Source organism: Salvia miltiorrhiza, chromosome 8 (assembly GCF_028751815.1).
Source record: "Salvia miltiorrhiza cultivar Shanhuang (shh) chromosome 8, IMPLAD_Smil_shh, whole genome shotgun sequence".
Classification (NCBI taxonomy): domain Eukaryota; kingdom Viridiplantae; phylum Streptophyta; class Magnoliopsida; order Lamiales; family Lamiaceae; genus Salvia; species Salvia miltiorrhiza.
The window spans coordinates 9,805,330-9,832,490 of NC_080394.1; the positions used below are offsets into that span (position 1 = coordinate 9,805,330).

General features: G+C 35.2%; 6 protein-coding genes across 8 annotated transcripts; 2 read left to right on the plus strand and 4 right to left on the minus strand.

Moving 5' to 3' along the window:
- Positions 1-128: 128 nt before the first annotated feature.
- LOC131000802 (uncharacterized) lies at positions 129-4,128 on the minus strand. Its single transcript, XM_057926885.1, has 13 exons — positions 3,832-4,128; positions 3,695-3,749; positions 3,562-3,617; positions 3,311-3,411; positions 3,077-3,146; positions 2,345-2,414; positions 2,080-2,136; positions 1,914-1,981; positions 1,743-1,823; positions 1,533-1,610; positions 1,248-1,403; positions 507-659; positions 129-405 (listed from the first exon to the last, which is right to left on the minus strand). Exons 1-13 carry the CDS (start codon positions 3,964-3,966, stop codon positions 316-318), a joined length of 1,170 nt encoding a protein of 389 aa, XP_057782868.1. The 5' UTR covers positions 3,967-4,128; the 3' UTR covers positions 129-315.
- Positions 4,129-4,354: 226 nt separating this feature from the next.
- On the plus strand, positions 4,355-12,434 carry LOC131000803 (uncharacterized). 3 transcript variants are annotated; one of them, XM_057926888.1, is made up of 10 exons: positions 4,412-4,664; positions 9,076-9,317; positions 9,481-9,562; positions 9,660-9,739; positions 10,440-10,542; positions 10,637-10,793; positions 10,918-11,046; positions 11,200-11,286; positions 11,696-11,740; positions 11,964-12,434. In XM_057926888.1, the coding sequence occupies exons 2-10, from the start codon at positions 9,197-9,199 to the stop codon at positions 12,165-12,167; spliced, it is 1,008 nt and encodes a 335-aa protein (XP_057782871.1). In that variant the 5' UTR covers positions 4,412-4,664; positions 9,076-9,196; the 3' UTR covers positions 12,168-12,434. The 3 variants fall into 3 exon arrangements, with proteins under 3 accessions (XP_057782872.1, XP_057782871.1, XP_057782869.1); XM_057926886.1 differs by having other exon boundaries at positions 4,414-4,664; positions 9,172-9,317; XM_057926889.1 differs by lacking the exon at positions 9,076-9,317 and having other exon boundaries at positions 4,355-4,664.
- Positions 12,351-15,242, minus strand: LOC131000805 (ubiquitin-like-conjugating enzyme ATG10). Its single transcript, XM_057926890.1, has 6 exons — positions 14,963-15,242; positions 14,818-14,865; positions 14,606-14,692; positions 13,915-14,014; positions 12,916-13,013; positions 12,351-12,710 (listed from the first exon to the last, which is right to left on the minus strand). The coding sequence occupies exons 1-6, from the start codon at positions 15,113-15,115 to the stop codon at positions 12,504-12,506; spliced, it is 693 nt and encodes a 230-aa protein (XP_057782873.1). The 5' UTR covers positions 15,116-15,242; the 3' UTR covers positions 12,351-12,503.
- Positions 15,243-16,692: 1,450 nt separating this feature from the next.
- LOC131000806 (rhodanese-like domain-containing protein 4A, chloroplastic) lies at positions 16,693-19,431 on the minus strand. The gene is made up of 4 exons (XM_057926891.1): positions 18,635-19,431; positions 18,183-18,285; positions 17,159-17,392; positions 16,693-17,063 (listed from the first exon to the last, which is right to left on the minus strand). Exons 1-4 carry the CDS (start codon positions 19,315-19,317, stop codon positions 17,013-17,015), a joined length of 1,071 nt encoding a protein of 356 aa, XP_057782874.1. The 5' UTR covers positions 19,318-19,431; the 3' UTR covers positions 16,693-17,012.
- Positions 19,432-20,245: 814 nt separating this feature from the next.
- On the plus strand, positions 20,246-21,294 carry LOC130998042 (uncharacterized). Its single transcript, XM_057923477.1, has 2 exons — positions 20,246-20,927; positions 21,032-21,294. The coding sequence occupies exons 1-2, from the start codon at positions 20,246-20,248 to the stop codon at positions 21,292-21,294; spliced, it is 945 nt and encodes a 314-aa protein (XP_057779460.1).
- A 1,520-nt stretch (positions 21,295-22,814) lies between these two features.
- Positions 22,815-26,861, minus strand: LOC131000807 (TPR repeat-containing protein ZIP4). Its single transcript, XM_057926892.1, has 5 exons — positions 25,028-26,861; positions 24,580-24,769; positions 24,470-24,502; positions 23,748-24,368; positions 22,815-23,681 (listed from the first exon to the last, which is right to left on the minus strand). The coding sequence occupies exons 1-5, from the start codon at positions 26,362-26,364 to the stop codon at positions 23,013-23,015; spliced, it is 2,850 nt and encodes a 949-aa protein (XP_057782875.1). The 5' UTR covers positions 26,365-26,861; the 3' UTR covers positions 22,815-23,012.
- Between the last annotated feature and the right edge of the window lie 300 nt (positions 26,862-27,161).

Consider the following 27,161-nt stretch of genomic DNA (forward strand, 5'->3'; position numbering starts at 1 on the left):
ATCTATTTGTGAAATTAAAAATTTATTGTAAGAATTTTTTACTTATAATTCAGTGGAGTAGGGAAGTTTATTTACCAAACAATTTCTTACTATTTTGAAAATGAAGAACTTCTCAAACATGTATGCACTGTACACCAATCAGCACGTTGTGCCAAACATTTCAATCAATAATAGAAGAATCATACAGAAAATCGTAAAAAAGAGAAGTAAAAAAGTTCTTCTCTGACTGCATGCCGATTATCACCAGTTTGATCAAGATACTAATAATAATAATTAAAAAAAAAAACCATGAAGTCTGATGATAGATAAATTTTACTAATATGATATAGTTGTTGGTTTGCTTAGGATTCCGGCAATGATATTCGCTATTTCCTCGCCGCGATCCTCCTGCACGTGATGCCCTGCCTGGACACACACAAATCAATTCAATTTGTAAATTATGAGAATATGTATTTATGTAAAAACTGCTATAGCTGAAATCAAATAGCATATTAGTATAGTACTACCATGGGGAGTTTGATGAGTTGATGCTTGGCTTCTCTGCAGAAATCTTCCACGCCTTCGAAACTTAACCAGCGATCCCTTTCGCCCCAGCAAACGCTTGTTCGGACCTTCCACGTCTCATCCCTAAGGATTCCTCTCATATCTTCTACATATCCCTGCAAAATGAACAAGATGCATGATGTTAATATGTAATGCTGATTAACTAACCTTGTGATTCAAGTATTAACGCCAAATATTTATATATGATTGTGAATAATGGAACGGCTACAGAGCGATCACAACTTAATTTCTCATGCAAGCAGGTAATCCCATCTTTATTTAACAAATTTTCCTCTCTTCGTGTTCCATGAGTACTGTGAATGGAAACAGAACAAAAGAATGTATTGTGTGTGTGTGTGTGTGTGTGTGTGAGAGAGAGAGAGAGAGAGAGAGAGAGAGAGAGAGAGAGAGAAACAATCCAATCTTGGTCTCAGAGATGCTGAGCTATGAGTTTTAATGTCAATAATCAAATCTCAAGTTTTATTCGATCCATTATTACATAAAGATGTATTGAGATGTATCAAGGACCTAAAGGTTCTAATATGATACATACACAAAATACATACAAAACATGTTCACATATCGCAGGAACTCAGCCATTCACAGGAGTAACATTCGAAGAGGAATTTCTTCTCAACAGTATAATGCTACCTAACCATGAGATCTCAAGTTGAAAGAAACGAGAAATAGCTGGAAAAGTGCACCTTTAGCTCCTTTTTCATGGACCTGCTAATGGCATTCAGAGCAAATCCAGAAGAACCTGATGTGAGGTATGGTCTTCTATAGACCATTGCAACTTCTTCCTTTATCTGATAAGGACCGCAGCTTGTCAAGGCTTTATCACTGGCTCGTAGAGGATCCTGATGGAAGTGGGTTTTAATGATTAATAAAAAATAAAAAGGTTAGTGCCATGAAATGAAAGGAAAAACAAAATATGTTTTGAGCCATAACAAAATATAATTGTAAAAGACGCTGCTTGAACTTCCCACCTGAGAAAATATTTCTCCTAACAAAAAGTTGCTGAATATGGAAAGCGTTGATGGCAGGTTGGCATGTTTCACTGTCAGCTTCAGCACACAAAATATAAAGAAAAGGCATCCGTTTATAGTTAAAAATCAGAAGTTGTATTGTGTTGAAAGGGAAAATAGAATGAAAAAAGGAGAGTATGTGCATTTCGATGGAGTCTAAGCACATCTTACCGGAGGATTTAGTAGGATGAGATTATTAAGCTTTTCCTGGTGATCTTTAGCATATTTGACCACGACGGGTGAAAAGTATCCCTAACCAAAACAAAATATGACATAAGGTTTCATCACATTCACATGACTAAAGGGAAAAATACATACCCGAATATGAGATTACAAATTTACCTGGACGACAAGGGTAACCTTATCCTTTGAGAGTTCATTGATGAGAGACTCCAAGGAATCTACATATTCTGAAAATCCAGAATTCGTCATTTGAAATTGCATAGTAACATTTATAGCTAATGCAGTGAACTTTTTTTTTTTTTTTTTTAAATGTTGGAGGTCGTGCCTTTCAAAGTGTAGTCAAAGCCATATCTGGGTTGGGGTTTATCTGAAAATCCAAATCCTGCAAGGCCAACAATAACTTGAGAGTACAAGATCGAATTCAAACAGATTGCAGTGTAACTCAGGAATGACAAACCTTCCAAACCAGAAACAAGCCAGAACAAGTAAGGAGACCATGCAAATACTTGGTTTTGTTTGTGCCAGAACAAATGCACTTTTAGTGTAACCGTATATGTAATTCGTGTAAAAAAGTAGAGAATTAGGCTTACCTAGCCAATCAAAAGCAATTACATGATTATTCTTAGATAGAATGGGTAGAACCTTGCGATATGAATATGCCTACGACAGAAAATGATAAATTCTATCAGATAGTTATGATTAGCTCAAGTGAAACAATATAAAGCCTAAAATTGTAGTCTAAAATATTGGCTATATCCAAATATCTTCGAGAAACTGAGAGGTTCAATGTGTGGATTCGAGTAAAATGTCTCCACACAAACAAACCAGATAACCATCTACCTACAGTCTTTCAGTTGTTCTTATCTTTTCTTGAGATAGCACTTGATAAGAATAATACAGTGGATTAAAAGCTAATGTGCATCAACTATTTGTATGTAGAAAGGAAGGAGAGAATATAACATTGAAGCTTCACTGAAACATTGCTAAAATAAGCTTACTTTTTACTCAAATGTATTATTACAGGGTGTAATCTCACAAGCGTTATTGCAAATTAAGAACTAAGGTGTTAGAGAAAGGAAAGGAGAAATGTCATTGTCTTGAAAAGATTTATAAGCTCCTCAAGTTTTTCCAAATCCGATAGTTAGGTGAAGTTCATTTTTCCACAATGCAACAAAGTCTCGTTAGTTTCACAAAGTATATTATTCAAAAGTGTACAAAAGCATTTCTTCAAGATATCTGAAAATGATCAGTTTCGACAGCTAGCATCTATCAATGTTACTTGATTTAAGTTTAGACAAGTACCAAAACCTTAAAAGACTTACCTGTGACGGAAAACCATGAATTAAAATCACTGAGTGATTACCAGGAGTTCCACTCTCAACGCAGAACCATCTATTGCACAAAATGAGCACGTTTCAATTGGAAATCCCTGCAAATATTCCATCCTCAATATCTGCATAATAGCATTGGTTGGGGATCCCATCATGATAATGAATCATGTAATTATATCCCTCACAACCATATGATCACTGTCTTATGAAGGCGCAAGTGATCACCTGAACAGATCGGTTGAGGCCTGCGAAGAACCGGCCATAGCTAGCCCGAAAATTGGATCCTTGGCCTTCTCACCGGTGCCACCAACAGGGTGTGCTTTCACCTTAGTATATGTAAAAATTGGGGAAAACAACCGATCACTAACTCCTCATTTTTATTTTTCTTTCTCTTTTTGGGAGAAAGGATACACAAATTCATAACCTTAACATTTATAATTTATAGCTTAAAATATAAAATTTGATGAAGAACTTACAATCTTTCCTTGCTTGAACCATTCATCAGCAGGGCTTGGCTCGTCTGAATATTTCCCTGTTCAAAACCATAAACTCACATTTCAAAAAAATCCAACATTTTATGTGAGAACACAGTAATTCCCCAACTCTTACCCCCACTAAAGGAAAATCCATCTCCAATCGAAACTGGAGCATCCAGCAAATAATCCTGACACATCACAAATTCCAATATGAAAAAAGAAAATTCAAAATTCTCCACCTCAACTTGTCAAAAACGTATATATGCATACCTCGTCGGAATCACTGCTTGATCGGCAAATGAGTCGCCGATTTCTCTTTCTAGGGAGATTTTGGGGAGTAGAAATGAGAGGATGATGTTTGGGCAATGGAAGTGAAGCAGAAGCAGAGAAGAAGGAAAGTGCCATTGAATTGGAAGGAAGATTGTTTGGTAACAATAGTGTGACAGTTATGACCGTTGGTTTGTATTTCCTTTCTGAAAATTGGCATTAAAATTGGATGATTTTCTCTGGAGGTTATAACCGGAACTGGGGATAGGGTTTTTCTGGTTCTCATTAGTCACATTAGATGCACTAAGTTTTCTCGTATTTTTATTACAAATTATCCTTCACTACTACAAACATACTATTTTCCTTTAAATTCTTGTAAGTTAGGGATTTTTATTTGCCACAATTTGATCCTCACCAATTTATCCAAACAGTAAATAAAAAACGGCGTGTGTTTCGCGCGCAATAACTTAAGGTCGCTTTTCTTGTTTCATATAAATATAATTAAATAATGGCGCGTCATCTTGTAATTGGTCGGAATCTAATATATAAAAAATTACTCCGTTGCAACAAGGAAGGAGTGGGCTCTATTCTCTGCAATTTCTTTCACAATGATGAACTGATAATTCTACTGCAAAAACCGATTATAAACAGTTTCAGTTTTGCTCAAAGTATCTAGAGCGTCTTATTGATTTCTAGTTGGAATTATCGGAGGCTTGGCGCGAACGCAACGACGAAAATCCGAAGCGAGGTGTTAAAATCTGAATGCAGAATTCTGACAACAATCCATGGCAGCTCCGATCAGCCAAGAATGGTGCTAATTTCCATCGTTTTGACAGGTAACAATTAACACCCTTGGAGTATATTAAGATTTTGTGAATGAAGAAATCAAAGCTCCGGATGAACATTCACTTGACCTAACTCTATTGTATGGTTTTATGATGGATCATCAAATCTCTATATTGCATGCTTAAAATTATAACTCTGTATTTTGTTTTAAAAAATCAAAATGTTAAGTTTAAGGGGAAAAAAATATTAAATACGTTTCTAGCTCCAAGTAAAAGAAACAATAATTAAAAGAATAAATTATTTAATATGTCTAAACTTTAAAGTGACTTTGCACGATTCATGAGATGCGTGATTGAGTTTTTTCATCTTCAAAATATGATTTCTCTTAACTCACTCTTTTAATGAGATATGAATCAAAGTAAAACTAATTTAAATGATAAAAATAATCAAAAAGTATTAATTATTGAGATACCCAAAATTTCAATCCATCCAGTATACAATGAATTAACCTTAATATTTTTATTCATTAAGATTAATCCTCTCAAATCAATTTTGTATGTATCACATATCAATTTGAAAGTCTTTTCATAATCTTTAATTTAAGATGTATACTAGATATTTTATTCAAAAACAAATTACATATAACTTGGGAAAATGTGCTTCGTATATAAAATAAATAAGAGTTAAAAAGTTCAATAATATTCCACAAAAATAGCAATGTAGCTAATCACGGTGGTTTTGTATCACACTAGCGTTTCACCCGTGCGATGCACGGGATATGTATTTTGTTGAAATTTCATATATTTAATTCATTTTTTAAAATATGCACGAATATTATTAAAATTAAATACAAGTTATAAGATAATAAAAAAATCTTAATTTATTTTAAAATTTATCTATTTACATAAAAGTTCATAGTACGTTATAAGTAGTTGAGTAAGACATCAAATAAAAGTTATAAAATTGTTATACAATTTATATTAATACTAAAAAAATATTTTAAGATTAACATTTTAAATTTCTCAAAAAAAAAATTATACTTCCTCCGTCCATAAAAAAATATGGCAATTTTATCATTTTTGTGTCAACCAAAAGTATGACACTCTACTTTTTAGAATATTGTTCCACATATTTTCCTTATCTTTTACATTACAAATACCCCTCTTATTTACAAAAAAAGATCACCTTAATTCAATCTCAACCACTCATTTCATATAATGGTGGGACCCTTTCTCAAGTGTATAAAAATCACCATCAATTTTTGTGTCAATCAAAAGTGTCATACTTTTGGTGGACGAGGGAATAACATATCAAAAGACAACTGCAAACTTTTCATCTTATTATTATAAATTTTGAAAGACTTCTTTATACTCCCTCCGTCCACCAAAAAAACTCCTACTTGCCCTTAAATTTCTGTCCACCAAAAAAACTCCTATTCTGCTTTTTAGACATTTATACCCTCCCTTCTTTTTAAGTTTTACTACCCTTTACCATTAAATTTGCTACCCTTGTTATTATTATTATTATTATTATTATTATTATTATTGTTATTATTATTATTATTATTATCATTATCGTTGTTATTATTATTATTATTATTATTATTATTATTATTATCGTTATTATTATCGTTATTATTGTTATTATTATTATTATTGTTATTATTGTTATTATTGTTATTATCATCATTATTATTATCATTATTATTATTATTATTATTATTATTATTATTATTAGTGGACGAAGAGAGTATTATTATCGTTATTATTATTATTATTATTGTTATTATTATTATTATTATTATTATTATTATTATTATTATTATTATTGTTATCCTTATTATTGTTGTTATTATTATTATTATTATTATTATTATTATTATTATTATTATTATCGTTATTATTATTATTATTATTATTATTATTATTATTATTATTATTATTGTTATTGTTATCCTTGTTATTGTTATCCTTATTATTGTTGTTGTTGTTGTTGTTATTATTATTATTATTATTATTATTATTATTATTATTATTATTATTATTATTATCGTTATTATTATTATTATTGTTATTATTATTATTATTATTGTTATTGTTATCCTTATTATTGTTGTTATTATTATTATTATCGTTATTATTATGATTATTATTATTATTATCATCGTTATTATTATTATTATTATTTTATTATTATTATTATTATTATCTTTATTATTATTGCTATTATTATTATTATTATTATTATTATTATTATTATTATTATTATTATTATCGTTATTATCGTTATTATTATTATCGTTATTATTGTTATTATTATTATTATTATTATCGTTGTTATTATTATCGTTGTTATTATTATCGTTGTTATTATTATTATTATTATTATTATTATTATTATTATTATTATTATTGTTATTATTATCGTTGTTATTATTATTATTATTATTATTATTATTATTATTATTATTGTTATTGTTATTATTATTGTTATTATTCTTATTATTGTTATTGTTATTATTATTATTATCATTATTATTATTGTTATTATTATTATCGTTATTATTATTATTATTATTGTTATTATTATTATTATCGTTATTATTATTATTATTATTATTATTATTATTATTATTATTATTATTATTATTATTATTATTATCAAATAGCTAGTGAAAGATTAGTAAAAGTAATCACAATACATAAACACTACCCTTTTAGTCTTTTACACCACCTTTACACCACCTTTTTCAGCTTTCTTAGTCTCCGTGCCGAACCCCAAATGGGAGTTTTTTTGGTGGACGGAGGGAGTATATAACATTTGTAGTAGACGAATAACCTACATTGTCTTTATTACATATCAAGATTTTAGACCTCTTTAGCTTGTAACTCTAAAAATAGCTACATAAAATTGACCATGCCTAAAAATAGGCTTCTTAAAAAATAAACTCATGTGAGAAAGTGATTGACCTTGACTTTTGTCTATAGTCATTGCATAAGAAACTATAATAACAAACTATCGCCGTTAAAACTTGAACGGTAGTCTTGGATCAGCTGGTTCCGGTGTCATCCTTGGTATCAGGACTTGATGTTCTGCATTATGGCCCGTGAGAATTTTCCATTCCAAAACATGTATACCGAGTTTTGGGTGCAATGTATAAAGTTGTTGTTTTTGGCTACTGCTTCAAATTCCATTGTCAGTTCTAATCAAGTTTTAGAATCTATTAAACCCATTCAATTGTATGACTACAAATATACCAAAAAGCAGATTTAGTCAAATTTTAAAAGAAAAATTTGGTTAAGGAACATCCATAAGTAAGTGACTTATCTACATCCTACACAAGCATCTCATAAAAATACTTTTATAGAAGTTTATAGAAACACAAAACCACAAAGTCTTTAAAATGTCACATACATTGCAATTATGAATTGAAGAAAAAAAGCACTGGATAGTAAATGCATGAGTTACAATACTATTGAAGTCAATCATCCAAAAGAATTAAAAACCTGAGGAACATTATAGATGGAAATATAAACTTCAGAAATCATAGATCAAAAAATCAAAGGTGTGACATCGTTTAAACTCTTAGAGCCAAGTCAGATAAAAATAAAAAAGAAGAGACTCGAACAATTTTAGTGAGTTGGATTGTTTAATGAAATATCTACAATTAACTATTTAGAGTGATTTTAGTACAAAATGAGATGTTAATTTCCACAATAAATTATTTAGTATTGATTATTATGCATAATTAATGGTGGTAACTTTTCTAAGAGCCAAGTCAGATAAAAATATAAAAGAAGAGACTCGGGCAATCTTAGTGAGATGGATTGTTTAATGAAATATTCACAATAAACTGTTTAGAGTGATTTTAGTACAATCTGAGATGCTAATATTCACAATAAAGTATTTAGTATTGCTTATTATGCATAATTAATGGTGGTAGCTTTTGTTAGATATACTGTAACCGCTTTGAAAATTGTAACTGCTTCATATATTAATCAACCTTCAAAATACATATTGAGAAAAAAGGCGGAAAAAATTTTTAGCCAACGGACCAGCTTTTATATATGTATAGATTCATTGTCGGCTCAGTTATTTTTTTGACGGAATAATTTTTGTCGTCGATATTATTGACTATACATTATTTCAATTTAATGGTTATTTATATTTTTAAAATTATCTTTTAATTTATTTATATACTTAGAAGGTGTTTTGACTTGAGTGATAAGACATGATTGATAAAATAATCTAACTTAATTAAGTGTTTGGGTAATTGAGCTCGTAATTGATAATCTGACCTGCATCTAATTATTTAATTGAATAATTATTTATCACTTTAAAATTGAGTGGATTATTACTCATCCATTCATATCAATCTTATCTATTACATTCATCAAACGCTAGGTTAAGTGATAATTTATCCTTATATAGTTTTCTATTTTTATCTATATTACGATTCAGAGTTGGGCTTAGCAGGCGTGAGTTTTGGGCTGTGAGTACGGCCCAATAAATAAGACCTATACCTGTTGGTCGATTCCCTCTCGACTGTAACTGTAGGAAAATGAGTGCTTGAGTTGTCGAGATGAGAAAAATGGCAGTGGCCACGTCGCGCTACTTCGGCGGAGCCGGCGCATCTGTTTCGGGTTGCAGGATTTTTTTTACCAACTACTCCTCTAAATTCACCAACTCTCCTGTTTCCTTAGGTACTTCTTTCGTAGATTCTTCATAATCATGTGGGGAAAAATGATATGGGAGCCAAGTGCGCTCAAGTGCTAATCTTTTTCACATGTTTGCTGTTGAAAAAGGCATTTCTTTTGTTTCTCATTATTGGTTATGGATTTGATTGTTATGATATTGCTGAATCAGTAAGATTGGTCGATGCCCCGGTGCATAAGTTTGTCAAGAGCTTTGCTGCTTCCAGTTCGGAGAAGATTAAAGTGCAGAGAAAGTAATTGCAACGCTTCTCGATCTGTTTTTTTTTGCTATTCTTGTGATATTTGGCAATATAATCTTATTGTATTCTGTACGCATGTTCAACTTTTCAGGAAAAGGAGACTAGATGAAGCGTGCCTCGAAAGATTTCAGCAATATAGTCGAACATTCATACAGTCGTGGATTATTCAGGGTACATGTTGTCATATGTTACATATCACCCGGAATTTGTTAAAGGGCACTTCTAGTATAAACAAATATGTCTTGCTGGATTTTTTTTTTGAATGAAGCATCTCTAGTCTCTATCAAATTTAGAAGCAGTACATAACTGATAATCTATCTATCTACTACCACGTTGCACCAAATGGTAAGGCAGAAACTGTAAATTTGAGTTTATGTCCTTGTAATCCATACCTCTTTTATGCAAGGAAGGGCGAGGAATTAAATCTAACTTATTGCATAATACACTTTTGAAACATTATTTTCTCATCATCTCTTAAGTTTCTACACACCAAATGAAGTCCATTGTTCTATTTGGATGCTACTTTTACCAATACTTTCCTCTCAGTTTTTCTCTGTATATCATTATTAATCATCAAAGATTTGCTCTTACCTTTTAGAAACTGGATTTTGAAAATGAAGCTTAGAAGGTCCTTATTTTGTTGTGTTGACAAGCACATAAAAACATACCAGGTCTTGACGATTGCTTATTTGAAGCACATTATAGGTTGTTATATTGCTACTTATCTCTCTACAGCATTAGTACTTGCTTGAGCTGTTCTTAGTTCTTACTGATTTCTTCTAAATCTCTATGAATAAAAATTGTTAGTGTTTATGTGTTTCTTGTAGAGTTGTGCCTCTTCTGCTTGCATTTTCATAATTTTACTTCTCAGGCAAAGTATTTGTTGATGGGAAAGTGGTAAACAAATGTGGAGCACAAATTTCTGATAAATCTGTTGTTGATATCCAGGCTGAGGTTCCAAAATATGTATGTAGGTGATTACTCTCTTCAAACAGCTGTTCAATAACTTTTTTGTTGGAACATTTATTTCAAGGAATTGAAACGCTTTCTGGAAATCTGTACTTACAGAGGTGGTCATAAGTTAGAGGCTGCAATAGAACAATTAGAGATTGATGTTACTGGAAAAGTGGCCCTCGACTCAGGACTTTCTACTGGTGGATTCACAGATTGCTTGCTCCAGTACGGTGCTTCATTTGTCTATGGTGTTGATGTAGGTTATGGACAGGTATGCCTACATCTGCTTTCCATGGTATCTTTCAATGCGAACAATTGTACTTCTATTTTCGTGTTTCTTGCATGATGCTTGCCATACTGTTCTAACTAGATTTAGGGTTCTTGTTGCTATTCAGGTAGCTGACAAAATACGTCGGCATGAATGTGTAAGTGTCATTGAACGGACAAACTTAAGATATCTGACGGAACTGCCACAGAAAGTTGATCTAGTTACCTTGGACCTATCTTTTATTTCCATATTAACTGTAAGTAACTGGATGTGGCTTATAGTTTTCTTGTCTTTTCAATCAGTCGTTCTCTTCCCCAATTCCAACGAAATACTACTTTTTTTTTCCTGCTTTTCTTACTTTTAAGTCCTAAAGCTAGTGGCGGTCTTGCTGATATCCTATACTATGTAGGTCATGCCTGCTGTTATTGGTCTGATGAAGAATGATGCGACATTAGTTACTCTAATTAAACCTCAATTCGAGGCACACAGATCCCAAGTATGTGATAGTATTCTTTCCTGCTGATGTTTGTGATTTCTATGTTCATGGTTTCTGATTATATTTATTGCGATTAGTTAGTCTCAGCAGTGTGAGAAGTGTGGGAACAGTAGTCATTCAATCACAAACCATTTGACCTTCTTTCTAAATACTCCTACATCTTAATTTAGATGGTTCATATTCAACAAGAAATATCAAATCAGATTTGCTCATGTGTGCATGATATTATTGAGTGGGAAAGTATCTTGTTTGGTATAGGATGCCTATGAAGAAGTGTGCTCTGTGACCTGGATATTATATGTTTTTTGTCTTAGAGAATAAATGATGGAATGCGTGTGGAACGAGATTATTGCTTAAGCATAGTATTTCTTCCATTAGTGTCTCGTTGTTCATGTAAGCTTTCTTTCAGGTGGGAGGTGGAGGAATAGTCAGGGATCCATTGGTCCATCAGGAGGTAACCTGTTACTTACCTCAATTTTCATGATTCCGTGTTTGAAATCCATGCAAAGATTTGGTGGTGTGTGTTATATGCCTATGATTTTCCATTTTTAGATCATCACAATTTCAAGGTGCATTACAAATGAAATTCCAAACTAATTCAAATTCTGGTGCTGCTTCTTGAGAATCCAGAAAAAAATAATACTCCGCATCTTGTTACTATGTATTTGACGTTTTAGGTTCTTGGGAAGATTATAAACGGTGTGCAAGGTTTTGGATTTCAATGCCAAGGCTGGATAGATTCTCCCTTGAAGGGGGCCGATGGTAACAAAGAGTTTCTGGCTTGCTTCAGCCGTGCAGCCGTGGAAGATGCAGATCCTGTTAAGGCAGATATTGCTCAATTATTCAGGTGCACTGAAAGCAACCAGCAACCAGAGGAATAATTCACACACAGAATGCTTGTTGCTTCTTCTCAAAAAAAAAAAAAAAGAATGCTTGTTGCTTCAAGAAAACTGGCTGACTTATGCAGCACAAGATAGATAGCAACAAATTGGATTCATTTTCTTGGGATCCTTTTAGGCTTTGATGTAACTTATTTCTGACTACATGGTAGCTCAAGAACAAAGTTTATATACAATTTTGTACTTATATTACACACGATTCACGTTTCAAAGATGTATATTTACAATTGAATTTGTTTTTATACTAAATACACTAAGTAGGTCCAAATTTGCAAGTACACAACATTATATTTGAAAGGATGCACATAACTGTATAAATCACTGTGAAGCAACAAGATTCAACATCTCAAAAGGAAGCTTAATACCAAAAACCTGCCCGACTACTGAGAACCACGAAAGCAGGTACTTTTCTAGAGGGATCCTGTTTTGAGCAGCTGAAATGTCGCTGCTTAGGAGTAGCTTCATCCATTCACTGGTTCCACAAGGATGCAACGTATACCATGGTCGCCTCAGTTCAGGGTGCTCCTACAGTGTAGAAATAGCATACATGAAAATGTTACATGCAAATAGGCTTCTTCTCTCTGTGACAAAAGTTCAGGTTACTTTTACAAAAGCTTATTTCGAGCATTTGTGCCTGTACTATAGTCCAAACACAGCAAAGAATTGCCTAAAGCTAATGAAACATTTAAAGAAGCATTCATTTATGAACAGAGCGTGTAGAGAAATTAACCTCCTGAGTTATGAATGTCCACTTGGCTCTAGCTAGCAGTTGAGCTGAGTCGATAGGGATATCTTTTTCAATGACATCTAACAGCAGAGGCTGCCCATCTGCAAGATGTAGTTAAGTCATTAGTTCAGCATAAATTCAATATCAACATCAACATTCATAACTTGAATGCTTTCAGGCTTTCAGCAAGTAAAGTGTCAAAGTTGAAGAGCATTAACACAGTGATGGATAGTAGGTGATCTGAAAATAAAATTCAGTAAGTCAATAGTATATATGAATCAATTTTCAGCAAAGAAGTCCAATCATCTGCAACTCAAAACTAGTTCTGATACTAATCTATGAGAGTTAGATAAGATCTACATCAAAATGTTAGCTTTAAAGCAGTAAATAAATTGGCACAAGCCATAGGCCATTCATCTCGCGCTATGACAAAATATTTGCATAGAGTTGTTAGTGACCAATCCTCATAGCCCAAATGCAGGTGATTTGTACTCACTAAGCTCATCAGGTACATATATGTTAGTATTATATTAAATGAACTAGCACGTGCTTTCACTTGCAACAGCAGGTTGAGACAAAATTAATAGATCATGTTCTTCAGATTAATCTAGCCCAAATGAAGTCTAAGTTCTAGAGAACTGGACATTCTCGACAGTTTCACACAGCATGACATGGGTTTTCCCTCCCATCCACCATATATATGTTAGCGCTTTAGGTCATCACGTTTCTGATTGTTAAAGTAATATGCAGAGAACAAGAACTAAACAATTCATAGTTCTAACAGAATAATTAAAATTGATTCTGGCTAGAATAATCTACAGAAGGTAGAAAATCTCAGCACTAACTGCAGCTGTCAACAAATCAAAAAGAGATCGCGTTGTAAAACTATCTCTGCCACAGTTAGCACCCCTTGGCTATTTTTACTCATAATTGGCTTGAACACTTTTACAATATCTGTGGATTTTGTTTATTGCAATCCAAGGACCACAACAGTTAACTTACCACTGTGGTAAGCACGAAAATATAGCACCGGAACCCTGTAGGAAGCACTATAAACTGCATGAAGGTCGTAGCGATGTTCTACAGGGCCATCATTGAGAACCTAGCAAGAAAAGGGAACCACAATGCAAATGGATTAATTACATTCGCTTGCCATTAGATACATAATTAACTTAACTACAAAACCATTAATCTCTTCATTTCAAATAGAAATTGGAAAAAAAAGAGTGCAACAAAATATATGTCAGTGCAAGTAACCAAGGCCAGATAAGTAACTTCTGACGACATTTTCCCAATCTAGAAACTAAGCGTTTCAGCCTGGCAGAACTACTAATGTAATTATGCCATTTGATGCAAGTCTAAACTCCCAGTTAATCCTCATCAATAACATGCAGTTCTTGTACAAGACTGCCAAGCAGTGCCAAGATCTGAACATTTTCGAAACTCAAGGTAGTAGTATTCTTGGGAAACTTGCTTCACATAATCAACACATCAAAGTTTATATACCATAGAGCAGAAAAGGGCAATGTGCAGAGATGAGAACCTATCTCAAAAACCTTTCAAGTTTTTGACAACTTAGTAAGATGAGCAACGAGTAAATGCACATAAAAACTTATGAAGTACCAAAAACAATTCAATCAAACATATATGGAGAATCTTATGATATTTATCCCAAGAGAAAGAGAATGCTTACAACTACAGCAGTATCAACGACCTCATCTTCACAATCACTACAGCACTCTTCTTTCTCCGCCACATCGCTGCTGTAATGAGCAGCTCCCTACAAAACCATATACTACTAGATATCAATTTTTTTAAATCTTTTTTCAGGCGATCAACAAAATCTTGTTCACTCTTAACAAGGAATTTGATTTTGGCATTTCGTCAAAAGAAAAATGAACCCACCTCTGATAACCTGGGAAGAATTACATTTTCCAGGGACAAGTATCCCACCTCAAAATGACCAAAAACAAATCAAAATTCGAATAAGATAGCATGAAAAAAATTGACAAATGATGGAAGTTTGACAGTATGTAAAGGAGTAATATACTTGATCATTAGTGGAAAGCCAGGGCCGTTTAGGGGAAGGAATCCATGTCCATTGAGGTAAAGATGAATTGAATTTCCGCCACTGCTCCGAAAAAGTGGAAGCTGCAACGAAGAACTCAGTGCAAGAAAGGGTGCCGTCCCAAGATTCCACCATCAAATTCTCAAGTACAATGAAATCAGGATTCCCTTCCTACAATCCGCCCAGACGACGTTCGGAATCGAATCACCTAATAAGTTGATTTATACTTGTGCAGTTGTGCATACAAAAATTTGTCGTTTTGATTTCGTGCCGAATAATAATAATAATAATAATAACAACTCTAAATTCAGATGGACGAATTACAATATATCTTTAAATATTTTAAATTATGTGAAAATATTGAAATATCATTATTTATAAATTAGATTAATTGGCAATAAAAAAATATGTTGATTTAAATGTTAGTATTCGAATTAAAATAGTGTATAATAATAGTATTACCAATTTAATAAATTTAATGAGTATTGTATAAGTAATAATTGAATAATAATAATAATAATAATAATAATAATAATAATAATAATTATTATTATTATTATTATTATTATTAAATTTATAGATTGTAAAACAAAAAATTTAAATCAATCTTATTTTGAGCAAATAACACTAAACCATCAATCTAAAAAAATTAATAGCAATCATTTAACATAATAGTTTTGGGCTCTTAAAAGTCCAAACTATATTATTATTAAAAGTTTATACTATTTAAATAGCTCAAAATTAATTACAAAATCATGAAAAATACGAATAATATAAAAATAATAATATAAAAATAAATATGTTTATATAAATAAATAAATAATTTGTACACATAATTAAATAAATTTATATAAAATTTTCAATTGTAATTTTAGATATATAACTATTTTTTCATTTGCAAATTCATATTAAAATTAACAAAGTTTCATTATCCTTAATTGCATTAAAAACTATAACTACTAATATTAAAATAATTATAATTAAACAATTATGTAAACTTTTTTGAAATGAAAAAAATAGCATTACTTATTTTTTCACCAACAAAAGAAAACAAAATGAAAAAAAGGTATGATGTTCAACATTAAAGATAAATGAGAGATAACAAAAATTAATTTTGACACTTTAATCGACCATAACTTATTCGTTTCAAATTTATTTTTTAACATCGAATTAAAGATCTTTTATAATCATTAATTTAACATCCATTTAAAAAAAATCATGAATTAAGGTTAACGATTTTATGGGAGAAGATGTTGAGTGGAGAGAGAGGAGAGATATAGATATATAAAACGTACTCCTTCGGTCCCACGAATTTTGATGTAATTGTTTTCGGCCCGGGAATTAAGGAGTTGTAGATTAGTGTTTTAAGTGTGTAGGTAATAAATTAGAAAAGTGATAATTAAGTATAATTAAGAATCTTTATTTTTCAATTAATTGTTACTATATTTAGAAATGCATCAAGATTCGTGGGACGATCCAAAAATGAATATGCATCAAGATTCGTGGGATGGTGGGATGGAGAGAGTATATATTTATTATAAAAAATGTTTGATATTTAGAGAGAGGAGAGATGTATAGAGATGAATAGATATATAAAATGTATTTATATTTTGAGCTAGAAAGAAATGTTTGGCTTTTAGGATAGTATAGATTTGTCTTTCATATTTGTAGGTAGAAAACAATGTTTAAGGTATGCAAAACAAAAAATCGAATTTCAATAGAATAATGAATGCATTTCAGGTGGCAAATGCAGATTTCACACGGTTCAAATTTACAGAAAGAAATTCGTAAGGTAAATTGCAAAAATCCACATAATTTGGATGGCAAAGTATAATCCCCCCTAACGACAAATAGTAGATACAAAACTGTTTGGAAGACTCTACATCTAATTGTAGTTTGGGAGAAAAATGAGCATTAATAGTTTCAAGTTAGGAAGGCAGCTAAGCCATTTCTACTTTGGGACTAACAGTTGTAACTTAAGTTTCCCTCCATACACAAACGCAGCAGCAACTCACAACAGCACAGCCTCGCATCACTTTGGTTTCGTTGGACTTGGGGAAGACGGAGGTTTCAAATCCGGATACTGCAGAAACAACAAGCAATACTAAGAATGTAGCTGCCAAGAGTGTGTGTGTGTGTGTGTGTGAGAGAGAGAGAGAGAGAGAGTATGCTTCATACATTTGGGTATGGAGACAGGGGCTTTTGACCCCCTTCAGATTTGTTAGAGGAACTAAGGGAACTAAAATCGGTATTCTTGATTTCTTCACTGGCAGGAGAAGCTGTATTTAACAATGAGTCTTTAGTTTCATCCACTCGTGCTATCCCTCCATTTGTATCAAGTTTTTTTGGCCCTTTGCTCTTTTTCTTCGGATAAATATGTACTGAAGGAGGTAGGAGGGTCTCTTGTATCTCCTGCAGACATACAAATAATTTGTATATGGATTATACAGTTCAGTGATGCAAATTGTTTAAGAGTTACCATGAAATATACAATGAAAAAGTTGCCACATCTATGGTAGAAAACCAGGAGGAGGAGGCGAGAGAGAACCAAATAACTAAATGCAGGAGGATATGAAAATACGTATAACGTGGATATCTAGCAGAGGAAATGACAAGTTCTGAGTTGTAGCAAAATCTAGGTAAAGCAACATCATATTAGATCGGAACTGAATCCCACATCACAATTTAAAGCTCATAGACAGGAAACGAATTGGAATTCTGTTAAAGACAACTCTAGGCAACACAAACTATCTTTGAATTCTCATGTTTTTTCCATCCCAATTCATTATTGTAAATCAGTTAATAACACTGGCATCATATGCCTTGACAAAATGGTGAAAACAAGTGAATAAAGAAATAAATGGCACTCAAACCCACTCAGCATCTTTTATTCCATACTATCTAGGCTAGTAAAATGAATGTGGTTCCTATACCCCGATACATAAATTTTGAGATATGCTTATCATGCAATAGTTTCAAAAACCTAACCACATAAAACTGAAAATGGCCAGGATTCATCAAAAGCTCAAGCTTTGTGGTGAAATTTATACTCCCATTGACTTCACAAGAATAAATTGTACTAAAAAGTAGCCATTGCATCAACAGAAATTAACAAAGTCCGTTGAAATACAAACATTTTATTTTGCATGAGCTAAAATAAAAAATCAATTCACTTACTAATGTAAGAGAACAAGCAGCCTACCTGCCATCCTTTCTTGCCCATGGTTCCTCCCCGAATAGCATACGCCTCTTTAAAACCATTTTTCACCAATAACTCAGCCACTTTCATAGAGTTGCCACCAAAGCTACCTTACACATGTAATTTATCCACAGAAAAGTCAGTTTAAGTCCCTATATCAAGGAAACTAAGTCAAGAGCAAAAACAGAAACATTAATAAACCAACAACAGAAGTTTGTCCTAAATTCTTGACAAACCAATCATTTAAGTGCATCTGTTGTAATTAAATCCTAATTGTGATTAATAAATTGTATTAGGTGATCAATGAACCATAATTAGGGTGGATGCACACAAGTTTTAGAATCCCATTCAAAAAATTCTATAGATTCTTGATTAGGATATTCATGTCCAAAGATAGCCTGCTTATCAAAGTCTTCCAGCAAAATAAACGAAAGTAACAAACTTCAAAAGCTTACTTGTCCAAGATACAAAGAGTGGTGTTAGCTGGCTCCCCAAAATTCTTGAGAACCCTCTTCACAAAACCTTCTTCATCTCCTTCTCGAAATCTGACCTGCACTGTATTCTTGCTCAATATTTTCAAATTGGGAGAGCCCAAAGAAGCAATGCTCTTATCGTCCCTTATATCCAACAACTGGGCAGTGGGGTCATCCTGCAGCTTCTTGAATGCATTAATGGCGGAAATGAACTTATACTTCTGCGAATACTCCTCAGCTAAAGGGATCGCAACAAGCCAGATGAAAACGACTGTGGCAACAAAAAAAGGGTAGCGGTTGAAAAAGTTGTCGATCGAAACCAAAATGGATTCCAAGTTAATTCTGCCGGGAACTTCTTCAGTTGGGAGAGCGGCGGTGGTTTCAGAGGCGAAGCAAGAAATTGGGAATGTGAATCCAAGAAAGGGCAATGAGAATTGGGGTTTGAGGAGTACTAGTTTGTGGGAATTGGGATTTTCGGACAAATTGTGAGGGGAAATGGCGGTTGTTGAAGTGTTGCTTGATTGGTGATTTGGGATTTGAGTTTCGATAAGTGTGGGATTGCAATTTAGGAGGAAAAGATGTGTTTTTGGAGTTGTTTTCCGGGGTTTTATAGAAGGGTTTAATAATGGTGGGAAAGCTGAGAGGCATCTGGAAAGAGACTCCATGAAGAGAGAGAGAGAATTGGCTGGACTACATATGGATCGATGATATGATGAATTATATGATAAGATGGCGCCATATGCAACGGCCTTTATCAGTTTTCACCACTTTCGCCTTCACTTCCATCGTCCAACTGAGGGGCAATCTAGTAATTATCTGTTCAGCCAGGTACCATCTCGCTACGAGTTGCTATATTTTCCGTCAAGAGGAGTAGTATTCTTTTTTGGATTGTTCCGCAAAAATTGAACATTTCTTTTATATAATAATTTTTTTTACATTTATTCACTTTTTTATTTTTTTATTTATTACACTTAACGCACAAAATATTAATTCCTTAAAATATGTGCCCAAAAAAAATTGCTCAAATTTCATGGAACCGAAGAAATATTAATTTTGATTTTCTACGCAATTCTGATGTAATTTTGACTTTCGACACGTTATATAACATACTCCCTCCGTCCCAGGCCAATATGCCCAGTTCTTTTCGGCACGGAGATTAAGAAAGTCACTTTTTGGTAGGTAGATGGTGTGGTCCACCCAAAATTAAGCAATTAAGTGTTCCCTTATTTTTTCTTAATCCCATTTTATTACTTTGGTCATTTAAACATTCAATATTAAAATTATTTCCCATATGTGCTGCTTAATTAAAAATAGGCATAATTACTGTGCTGCTGAATTTAAAAATAGGCACTGTGCTGCTGAATTAAAAATGAGGCTGCTGAAAAACACAATTGGAAAAGGCGGCTGTTTCTACAGCCTTGGAATTAAAAATAGTATTGGCGCCAGAATTTTTGATGTTCACCAAACTGAAATGTTTTGAGCCAAATTTAAGGTTTGGCGGCAGAATACAAAAAAAAAGGAGTAAACTCCTCTATAAAGCTGCAGACCCTAACCATATCTACACACAACATCTAAACACAATATCTACACAAAATGGTGCATTTGAAGGATCTTCAAGATGATCAAAAGATGGCTGTCGTGCACTTTCTTCTTCAAAACTCCAAGGATGGCAAACCGGCATATGGCAAGATGAAGGAAGCCGGCACCAAATTCAACCTTGGGCGGCGCACAGTCACTCGCTTGTGGGCTGAAGCCAAAAAACAAAAGCAACAAGGTCAAGTGATCAACTTAAACACAAAGAGAAGATTCACACCACGAATAACGAAGAGAATCCAGATCGATGTAGCACAAATACAAGCATTGGAACTTTGTAGAAGAGGCACAATTCGAAGGTTAGCAAGAGGCATACAAATTAGCAAGAGCATAGTGGGCAGATGGGTTCATTTAGGGCTAATCAGAGCGCATACAAGTGCCTTAAAGCCTGATCTGACAGCCCCTAATAAGTTGCTCAGGTTAAGGTTTTCTCTACAAGCCATTGAGTATGATAGGATTGCTAATGTACTGAAATTTAAGACAATGCATAACGTAGTTCACGTAGATGAGAAATGGTTCTACATGACAAAGGATTCACATCGTTTTTATCTCACACAAGAGGAGATTGAACCACACAGGAGCTGTAAAAGCAAAAATCACATCATCAAGGTGATGTTCATGTGTGCGGTATGCAGGCCTATATTTGATGATGATGGTAATTGCATTTTTGATGGGAAAATAGGTATTTTCCCATTCACATAGTCTGTTCCAGCTAAAAGAATGAGTAAGAACAGAGCAGCAGGTACTCTAGAGACATAGGATAAATCATTTTTGATGGGAAAATAGGTATTTTGAACAAGGTATTCTTATCACTACAAGGGTGTATGATAGAAACAATGAAAATCAAAGGCCACAATGCATATAAATTGCCACATATGAAGAAGGATGCTCTCATTAGACAGAATGCCCTTCCAATCACATTGGAAGTTGACAAGAATCTAGTTGATGAGTGTATAAATCACATGATACAGTCAGGGGAAGAAGCAACCATGCAAGACTTAAAGGCACAACTTGGATATGAAGATCAGCTTCAAGGCACAACAATTTGAAGCATTGAAATGGAAGAACGCCCCTTTTTGTAAAGATAGCAGTGGGGTTTTTTGTTTTTGTAAAGGGAAGATGCTCATTTTGTAAAGTTCATTGAACACAGATGTAAAAAAGCCAAGTAGCTCAGTGGCTCCCTTTTGTAAAGTTTTTTGAAGATGTAAAAAAGGAGTATCAGAACATTGCAACCAACACAAGCATACAAGGCAGAGAATAACAACTGACATACTTAGGGGGCTACACAGATCGGCGGCCGCAAACACATCTCATCGAGGAGATTCATCAATGTGTTTCATGGCCAAATTGGCAACTCATTTAAGGTTTAATTCCACACAAAAAACAAAAACTCGTCATATTAGCCATATAAACACAAAGCCACATATGCTCTTGCCAATTAAACATGCAGCCAACAATCACCAACAGCAAAGCATCACAGATGCAGCTAACAATCACCAATAACAGAGCATCACAGATGCAACCAAAAATCACCAACAAAAAAGCATCACAGATGCAGCCAACAATCACCAATAACAGAGCATCACAGATGCAACCAAAAATCACCAACAAAAAGCATCACAGATGCAGCCAACAATCACCAATAACAGAGCATCACAGATGCAACCAAAAATCACCAACAAAAAAGCATCACAGATGCCAAGGCACAATCAGAAAGTTCTCACCGGTATCATGTCCGAAAAATAGATGGCGTAGAACCTATCAACGATCCTCTGGAATCGGAAGGGCGGAGGCGCCGCCTCTTCCTCTGGAATCGGAAGGGCAACAGGCATCACTTCTTCCTCTCCTTCAGCCACCACCACCTCCGGTGGTTCGGTCTCCGGGGCAAAGGTCTCCGACAGATCGGTAAAAGGAACCATAGTGCCCTTTCGAACCACCTTCCTTCGAGCCTCTCTAACCACCTTCCGTCGAGCCTCCCGAGGTAGACATGGAATGTAGTGACTGAGATCTACAGTAGAGCAAGCCCCATCGGAAAATTGAGTCAGAGACGTATCCGCCACTCAGAGACTCTTGGTCGACGAAATCGACCAAGGATCGGTCGGACTCCGCAGGAATCAGCGTGGATTTGTGAGTATTCATCACAGTGGGGTGGGTTGCGGTTGATCGGCGAAGGTGGGCGGCGGAGGTTGAAGAATCGGTAGGGTTTGCGCCGCTAGAGAGAGAAGAGAGGATTTAGGGTTTGCTGTTCTTGAGAGAGAGAAGAGGAATATCGAAAATGAGAAGAAAAAGGGCCGATAGAATTAGTGATAATTAGGAGAAACATCTAATTAATTAGCCCTATTATTATAATGTAAATGAGCCCTAATTATTTCTATTTTAAGACTGAGCCTATTGGGCTGGGACGTCCCAAAAAGGAAAGCGAGCCTATTGGGCTGGGACGGAGGGAGTAATTTTTAATTTATAATAAAAGAAAATTGATTAATTTTTTATCAATCGAAAATGACAAGATTTTATTACACTTTCATAGAAAATTAGTTGTGTGTTTATAACATATGATTCGAGATCAAAATGACGTTAAAATGGAGTACTAAAAATATCTAATTTGCTACACACAACGCACGTGAGGATAAGAGATGAGCATGGTGATTAATTATTGATGTACAAACCACTGAACTAGTGAATTCAGACTAATGCATATAGTATGAAACATCACATCTTCATTAAACTACATAATCTATTTTACTCTCCATAGAATTAGAGTATCACATTACGATAGCGCTGGAGTCCTGCTCTGATCATGGTCTTGCCCATTAAGCTTCTTCTCAAAACCTCCCAAATACTCCTCCATACATGATCTATACATATGCATCCCGGGAACCTTCGCTGCCAGTTCCAAACCCATACTCATCCACTTCTTCGCCGTCTCCACCTGCCCCAGCTTCACCGGGAGAGCCGCCCGGTTCCACGCCGTCATGGCTAGCCATTTCGCTTCTTCACTCGGATACTTCCCCTCCTTCAATCCAACCATGATCCGGTACGCCTGCTTGTACATCTCCATTATGGACTCGTCGTCCGGCTCTCCCTTGTGGATGCTGCCAACGCTTATCAGGTTTCTGAGGACCAGAGCAACAGTTTGGTAATCCGGTGAGGGGGAGGCAAGAAGGGCGGCCAGAGACGCCTTGAAAGCGAAGACTGCCACTTCAGGGTTCGACCGTGGCCCTTGTGACGCCTCAAGGCCGATCTGAACCAGATGTTTCGGGTTGCAGCATTTGGAGCTGGCGAAGTTTTTCACCAGTTGTAGCTGTTGGCTGCCTGTGTCGCTTAGCCTCGAGTACAGATCAGAGGCGCTCCAAGTGTATACGAAGAAGAAGTGAGGCTCGATGGCCGCAATCTGATCGTCATTTTTCTTGATGCTGCTCGAGCTTGATGTTAGAATCTGCATTGAAGGACTTAGGTAAGTAAAGTTACATGATTATACAAAAAAAGCAAGTATTCTAGATACCTTTCCTGCCCTGCCTAGCAGCTCGATTGCTTGTGTGATTTCGCTTTCCTGCAATGTACCTTTGTGATGCTTTTCATCAGCAATAATGGCAGATACAGCTAGTATTATTGATTTACAAACCATCTCCTCGTTTCCCTCTGTTTCTCCATCACCTACAATTTTGTAGAATTCTGATGCCACTTTGAAGAACTCTGCAGATAGCTCATAGTTTTTCTCCTGCCCAGTTCTTACTCCAAGGTTCCAAGCATTGGCAGCTAGCCAGTTCTTCTCTCGTCTTCCAACCTCAGATTTTCCGAAGAAGAGGTCAGCTCCAACCTCGGATTGCCGGATATGAGCTCGTTTCATGTGTTTGAGGACGTCGGTGTCATTAGCTGGCTCCTGACTCAAGATTGTGATCAAGGTGCGGAATACTACAACCTCATTGATTGGCATTGCTTTTCCTGAGTAGTAAAAATTCAAGAGTTGGGATAGGGAGGCAACGGCAACAGGAAGGGAACGGCACGCAAGAGCTTCATGTGCTGAGAGGGAGATGAAATCAGTGGTGAAGTCAAGGCAGCTAGGCATTGCTTGCATCTGAGCAATGGCGCTGCTGTGGTCGTTCTTTTGCAAGAAAATCTTAAACTGCAATTTGCAGATCATTCGAGTCAGCCTAACAAATAATTACGCGAGTCCTTTGTCTGTCAAGCTCAAGGAAGAGAACTTTTTGACAAACATGATCTTACCTTTAGGAAGGAACTTGCTATATTTGGTTCCAACTGCATAAACAAAACAACCTCGTTTTAAAGGCTAATATAATAGTTTGTGACTTTGATTTAACAATTTGAGTGAGTACCTTCTCAGCCTCATCTATATATTCTTCAGCTCTATCCAGTTGCAAGAGGCCTAGGTGGCACAGGCACAGAACGCGATATCCCTTAGCTCTTAGATTTCTGTTCTCTATTCCATGAGGAACATATAACATGGATTTCTCGAACATCTCAGCACTAAGCACATAATCTTTTGATCGGAAATGCTCAGTGCCACTGCAAAAAACAAGATCAAAGTACAAGTTCACAACCAATTATTGATCAAAGCCTAATTCTCATGCCATGTGAGTTTACTTTCCTATTCAGCTCCAATGAGAGTTTGCTATCTCAGTTTGCTTCCGTTGAACTAAACAACCAATGTAAGCTTGCTTTCATAAAACAAGGTAAACAAGCCTAATCTTATTAAGATATGTTCTTTCATTTATCAAAAACAACGATGGAAAACAGTTTATCTCTGGATTGACAGAAGTTTACCAGTTCCAAAGAAGAGCATGCATGGTTGTCCTCTCTGTAACAGCACCTTCTCTGTCAAACAAAGCCACCATCCTCTCATCTGAAACCAACTCACCCACAACTTTGGCTCTCACCTTCATTCCTTCACCTTTGCACAATCCATTCCCAACCACCCTATTGATAACCCTAATAGCTGCACCGGCACTAACATGACACCGCTGCAACAGGCCCAGAAACACTGCCTTGACAGTCTCGGCACCTGCTGCACCCGCGGCGAGGAAGTACGATTCCACAGCTGATACCCACACACACTCAGGTATCCCCTTGTTCAGCACCATGCCTTTCAACTCCTTCTCCGCCTCCGAAAACCTCCCCAACCCTAACCACGCCTTCATTGCCAATACGCTCAAGCTAGGATGGTGGTCCCCGCCACTCCCGACCTCCCTCAAGACCTTCACGCATTTCAAGACACTCTCGAATTCATCGCTCTGCAGATGAGCGGCGGCGATGAATCGCAAAGTCTTCAACCTCAGCTCCTTCAAACTCAACGTATCCTCAGTCCGTTTTACCACTCTCAGCCCCTTCTCACACAGCTCCAGTGCATCATTCATCAACTTCAACGCCTCATTTACAGTGGAGACTTCACTCGTCGATAGCAAAGTCTTTCCAAAACTTAAGTACTGATGAGCTAGGGCGTTATAATTCCTCGAAACTCCAAACAGGACACTTTTGGACCTGTTTAACAATGCAATAGCCAAATTTCGATCTGAAACTTCCCAGGAAGCTCGAGATCGGGCAAGGTTAAGATCTAAGAGCAATTTCCGCTCGTCGTCATCGGAAACTGAGTTAATTTCAATATTGGATACGAGGTCGGTGGCTTTCTCGAAGCAAGTGTTAGCTAAATCAAATTTCCTCAGATCATACCAGACCAAACCGGTTTTGTAGAAGAACAGCGCCGCTTTGAACGCCGGAGAAGGAATCCCCGCCACATCGTCGGTGACGAGTAGCATCTCAGCCGCGACTTGCCGGAGCTTGGCAAGCTCCTCGGAGATCTTCCGGCTGGAGGCATTGGAGAGGTCGACGCACGCGTTCCAGAGGCGGTAGCTTAGTTTCCAAACGAGAAGCTTGGCGGAATTGGGCAGAGGAGCGAGTTGACTCAGCTGAGCGACGGGCAGTCGGATCTCGGAGGCGTATGAATCCGGCAAAGGATGCGCTGGGGTGTGACGCTCGAGTAATTTGATTGTGGACTCGATCTTCGAGAGCACGGTTGAGTGGTCGGAGTCGGTATCGACGGCTTCGGCGGTCGTGGCGGAGGCTCGGCGGTGATCTTGTATGGGGGAGATCTCGGAGATCCTCATAATTATTGGCGGGAAATGATAAGAGAGAATTGGGGAAAGTGAGCCTTTAGAACATGAATAGAGATTTTAACAATCAACGGCTATCTGAATATTACTATCTGCTTTTTTCTTTTTCTTTTTTTTTTATGGAGAGAATATCTTTTTTGTTTTTGAACCTTGTACATTTTCTATTTTCAATGTTAAAAGTACATGCTGGTTTTATTTTTGCAATATCTTTAAATTCTATACTATATTTTTAGTGTGTCATGTAAGGCTAGATAATGAAACACTATTATAATGTTGGTTTGAAGCATTAACCATTGAGATTTTACACTCGGTATACTTTTGTAGTATATGATTTATTTAATGTGTTTGGCAGTCGTGCTTAGAAATGATGTAGTAATTAATAAAACTAGGATAAGAAAAAATGAGATTAATTATATATCTAACCTAAATAAATAATATGAGGATGGATGGAATATTAAAATAAGATTGGACCCTTTAACTATCACAAACCGATTTGTTAAATGATAATATATGCTACCAAACATCTATATAAGTCAAGATTATTTAACATCTTCCTCCCCCCTATTAAAGTTAAATGCTTGAGTTTGAATTCAAAGAATATATGGTTTCACAAAACAACATTATGAGAATAATTAGTGTATATTTACTAACAAATTTTAATTCCACGTTTATTTTCATATTTTGGACAATCCAGTAGATATTACATCGAGAAAGATTAATTTATAATCGATAACGATTATGCACATATACCTAAGTGAGACGTAGGAGGATATACGCCATTCAAGAGAGCA

Excerpts from the sequence above, each read along its gene's own strand:
- LOC131000806 (XM_057926891.1), bottom strand. The coding sequence starts at position 19,317 with ATGGAGTCTCTTTCCAGATGCCTCTCAGCTTTCCCACCATTATTAAAC. Across the intron at positions 17,393-18,182 it reads TGGGCAAGAAAGGATGGCAG|GAGATACAAGAGACCCTCCT; the intron begins GTAGGCTGCTTG and ends GTATGTCTGCAG. Across the intron at positions 17,064-17,158 it reads CCCTGTCTCCATACCCAAAT|TATCCGGATTTGAAACCTCC; the intron begins GTATGAAGCATA and ends TTGTTTCTGCAG.
- LOC130998042 (XM_057923477.1), top strand. The coding sequence starts at position 20,246 with ATGGTGCATTTGAAGGATCTTCAAGATGATCAAAAGATGGCTGTCGTG. Across the intron at positions 20,928-21,031 it reads CATTTTTGATGGGAAAATAG|GTATTTTGAACAAGGTATTC; the intron begins GTATTTTCCCAT and ends ATGGGAAAATAG.
- LOC131000802 (XM_057926885.1), bottom strand. The coding sequence starts at position 3,966 with ATGGCACTTTCCTTCTTCTCTGCTTCTGCTTCACTTCCATTGCCCAAA. Across the intron at positions 2,415-3,076 it reads TTCATGGTTTTCCGTCACAG|GCATATTCATATCGCAAGGT; the intron begins GTAAGTCTTTTA and ends TTTCTGTCGTAG. Across the intron at positions 1,982-2,079 it reads CTTTGACTACACTTTGAAAG|AATATGTAGATTCCTTGGAG; the intron begins GCACGACCTCCA and ends CTGGATTTTCAG.
- LOC131000803 (XM_057926888.1), top strand. The coding sequence starts at position 9,197 with ATGAGAAAAATGGCAGTGGCCACGTCGCGCTACTTCGGCGGAGCCGGC. Across the intron at positions 9,318-9,480 it reads CAACTCTCCTGTTTCCTTAG|TAAGATTGGTCGATGCCCCG; the intron begins GTACTTCTTTCG and ends TTGCTGAATCAG. Across the intron at positions 11,741-11,963 it reads ATCCATTGGTCCATCAGGAG|GTTCTTGGGAAGATTATAAA; the intron begins GTAACCTGTTAC and ends TTGACGTTTTAG.
- LOC131000805 (XM_057926890.1), bottom strand. The coding sequence starts at position 15,115 with ATGGTGGAATCTTGGGACGGCACCCTTTCTTGCACTGAGTTCTTCGTT. Across the intron at positions 13,014-13,914 it reads TTTTCGTGCTTACCACAGTG|ATGGGCAGCCTCTGCTGTTA; the intron begins GTAAGTTAACTG and ends TACATCTTGCAG. Across the intron at positions 12,711-12,915 it reads GGACATTCATAACTCAGGAG|GAGCACCCTGAACTGAGGCG; the intron begins GTTAATTTCTCT and ends TCTACACTGTAG.
- LOC131000807 (XM_057926892.1), bottom strand. The coding sequence starts at position 26,364 with ATGAGGATCTCCGAGATCTCCCCCATACAAGATCACCGCCGAGCCTCC. Across the intron at positions 24,770-25,027 it reads CATGCTCTTCTTTGGAACTG|TGGCACTGAGCATTTCCGAT; the intron begins GTAAACTTCTGT and ends TGTTTTTTGCAG. Across the intron at positions 23,682-23,747 it reads TGCTAGGCAGGGCAGGAAAG|ATTCTAACATCAAGCTCGAG; the intron begins GTATCTAGAATA and ends CCTTCAATGCAG.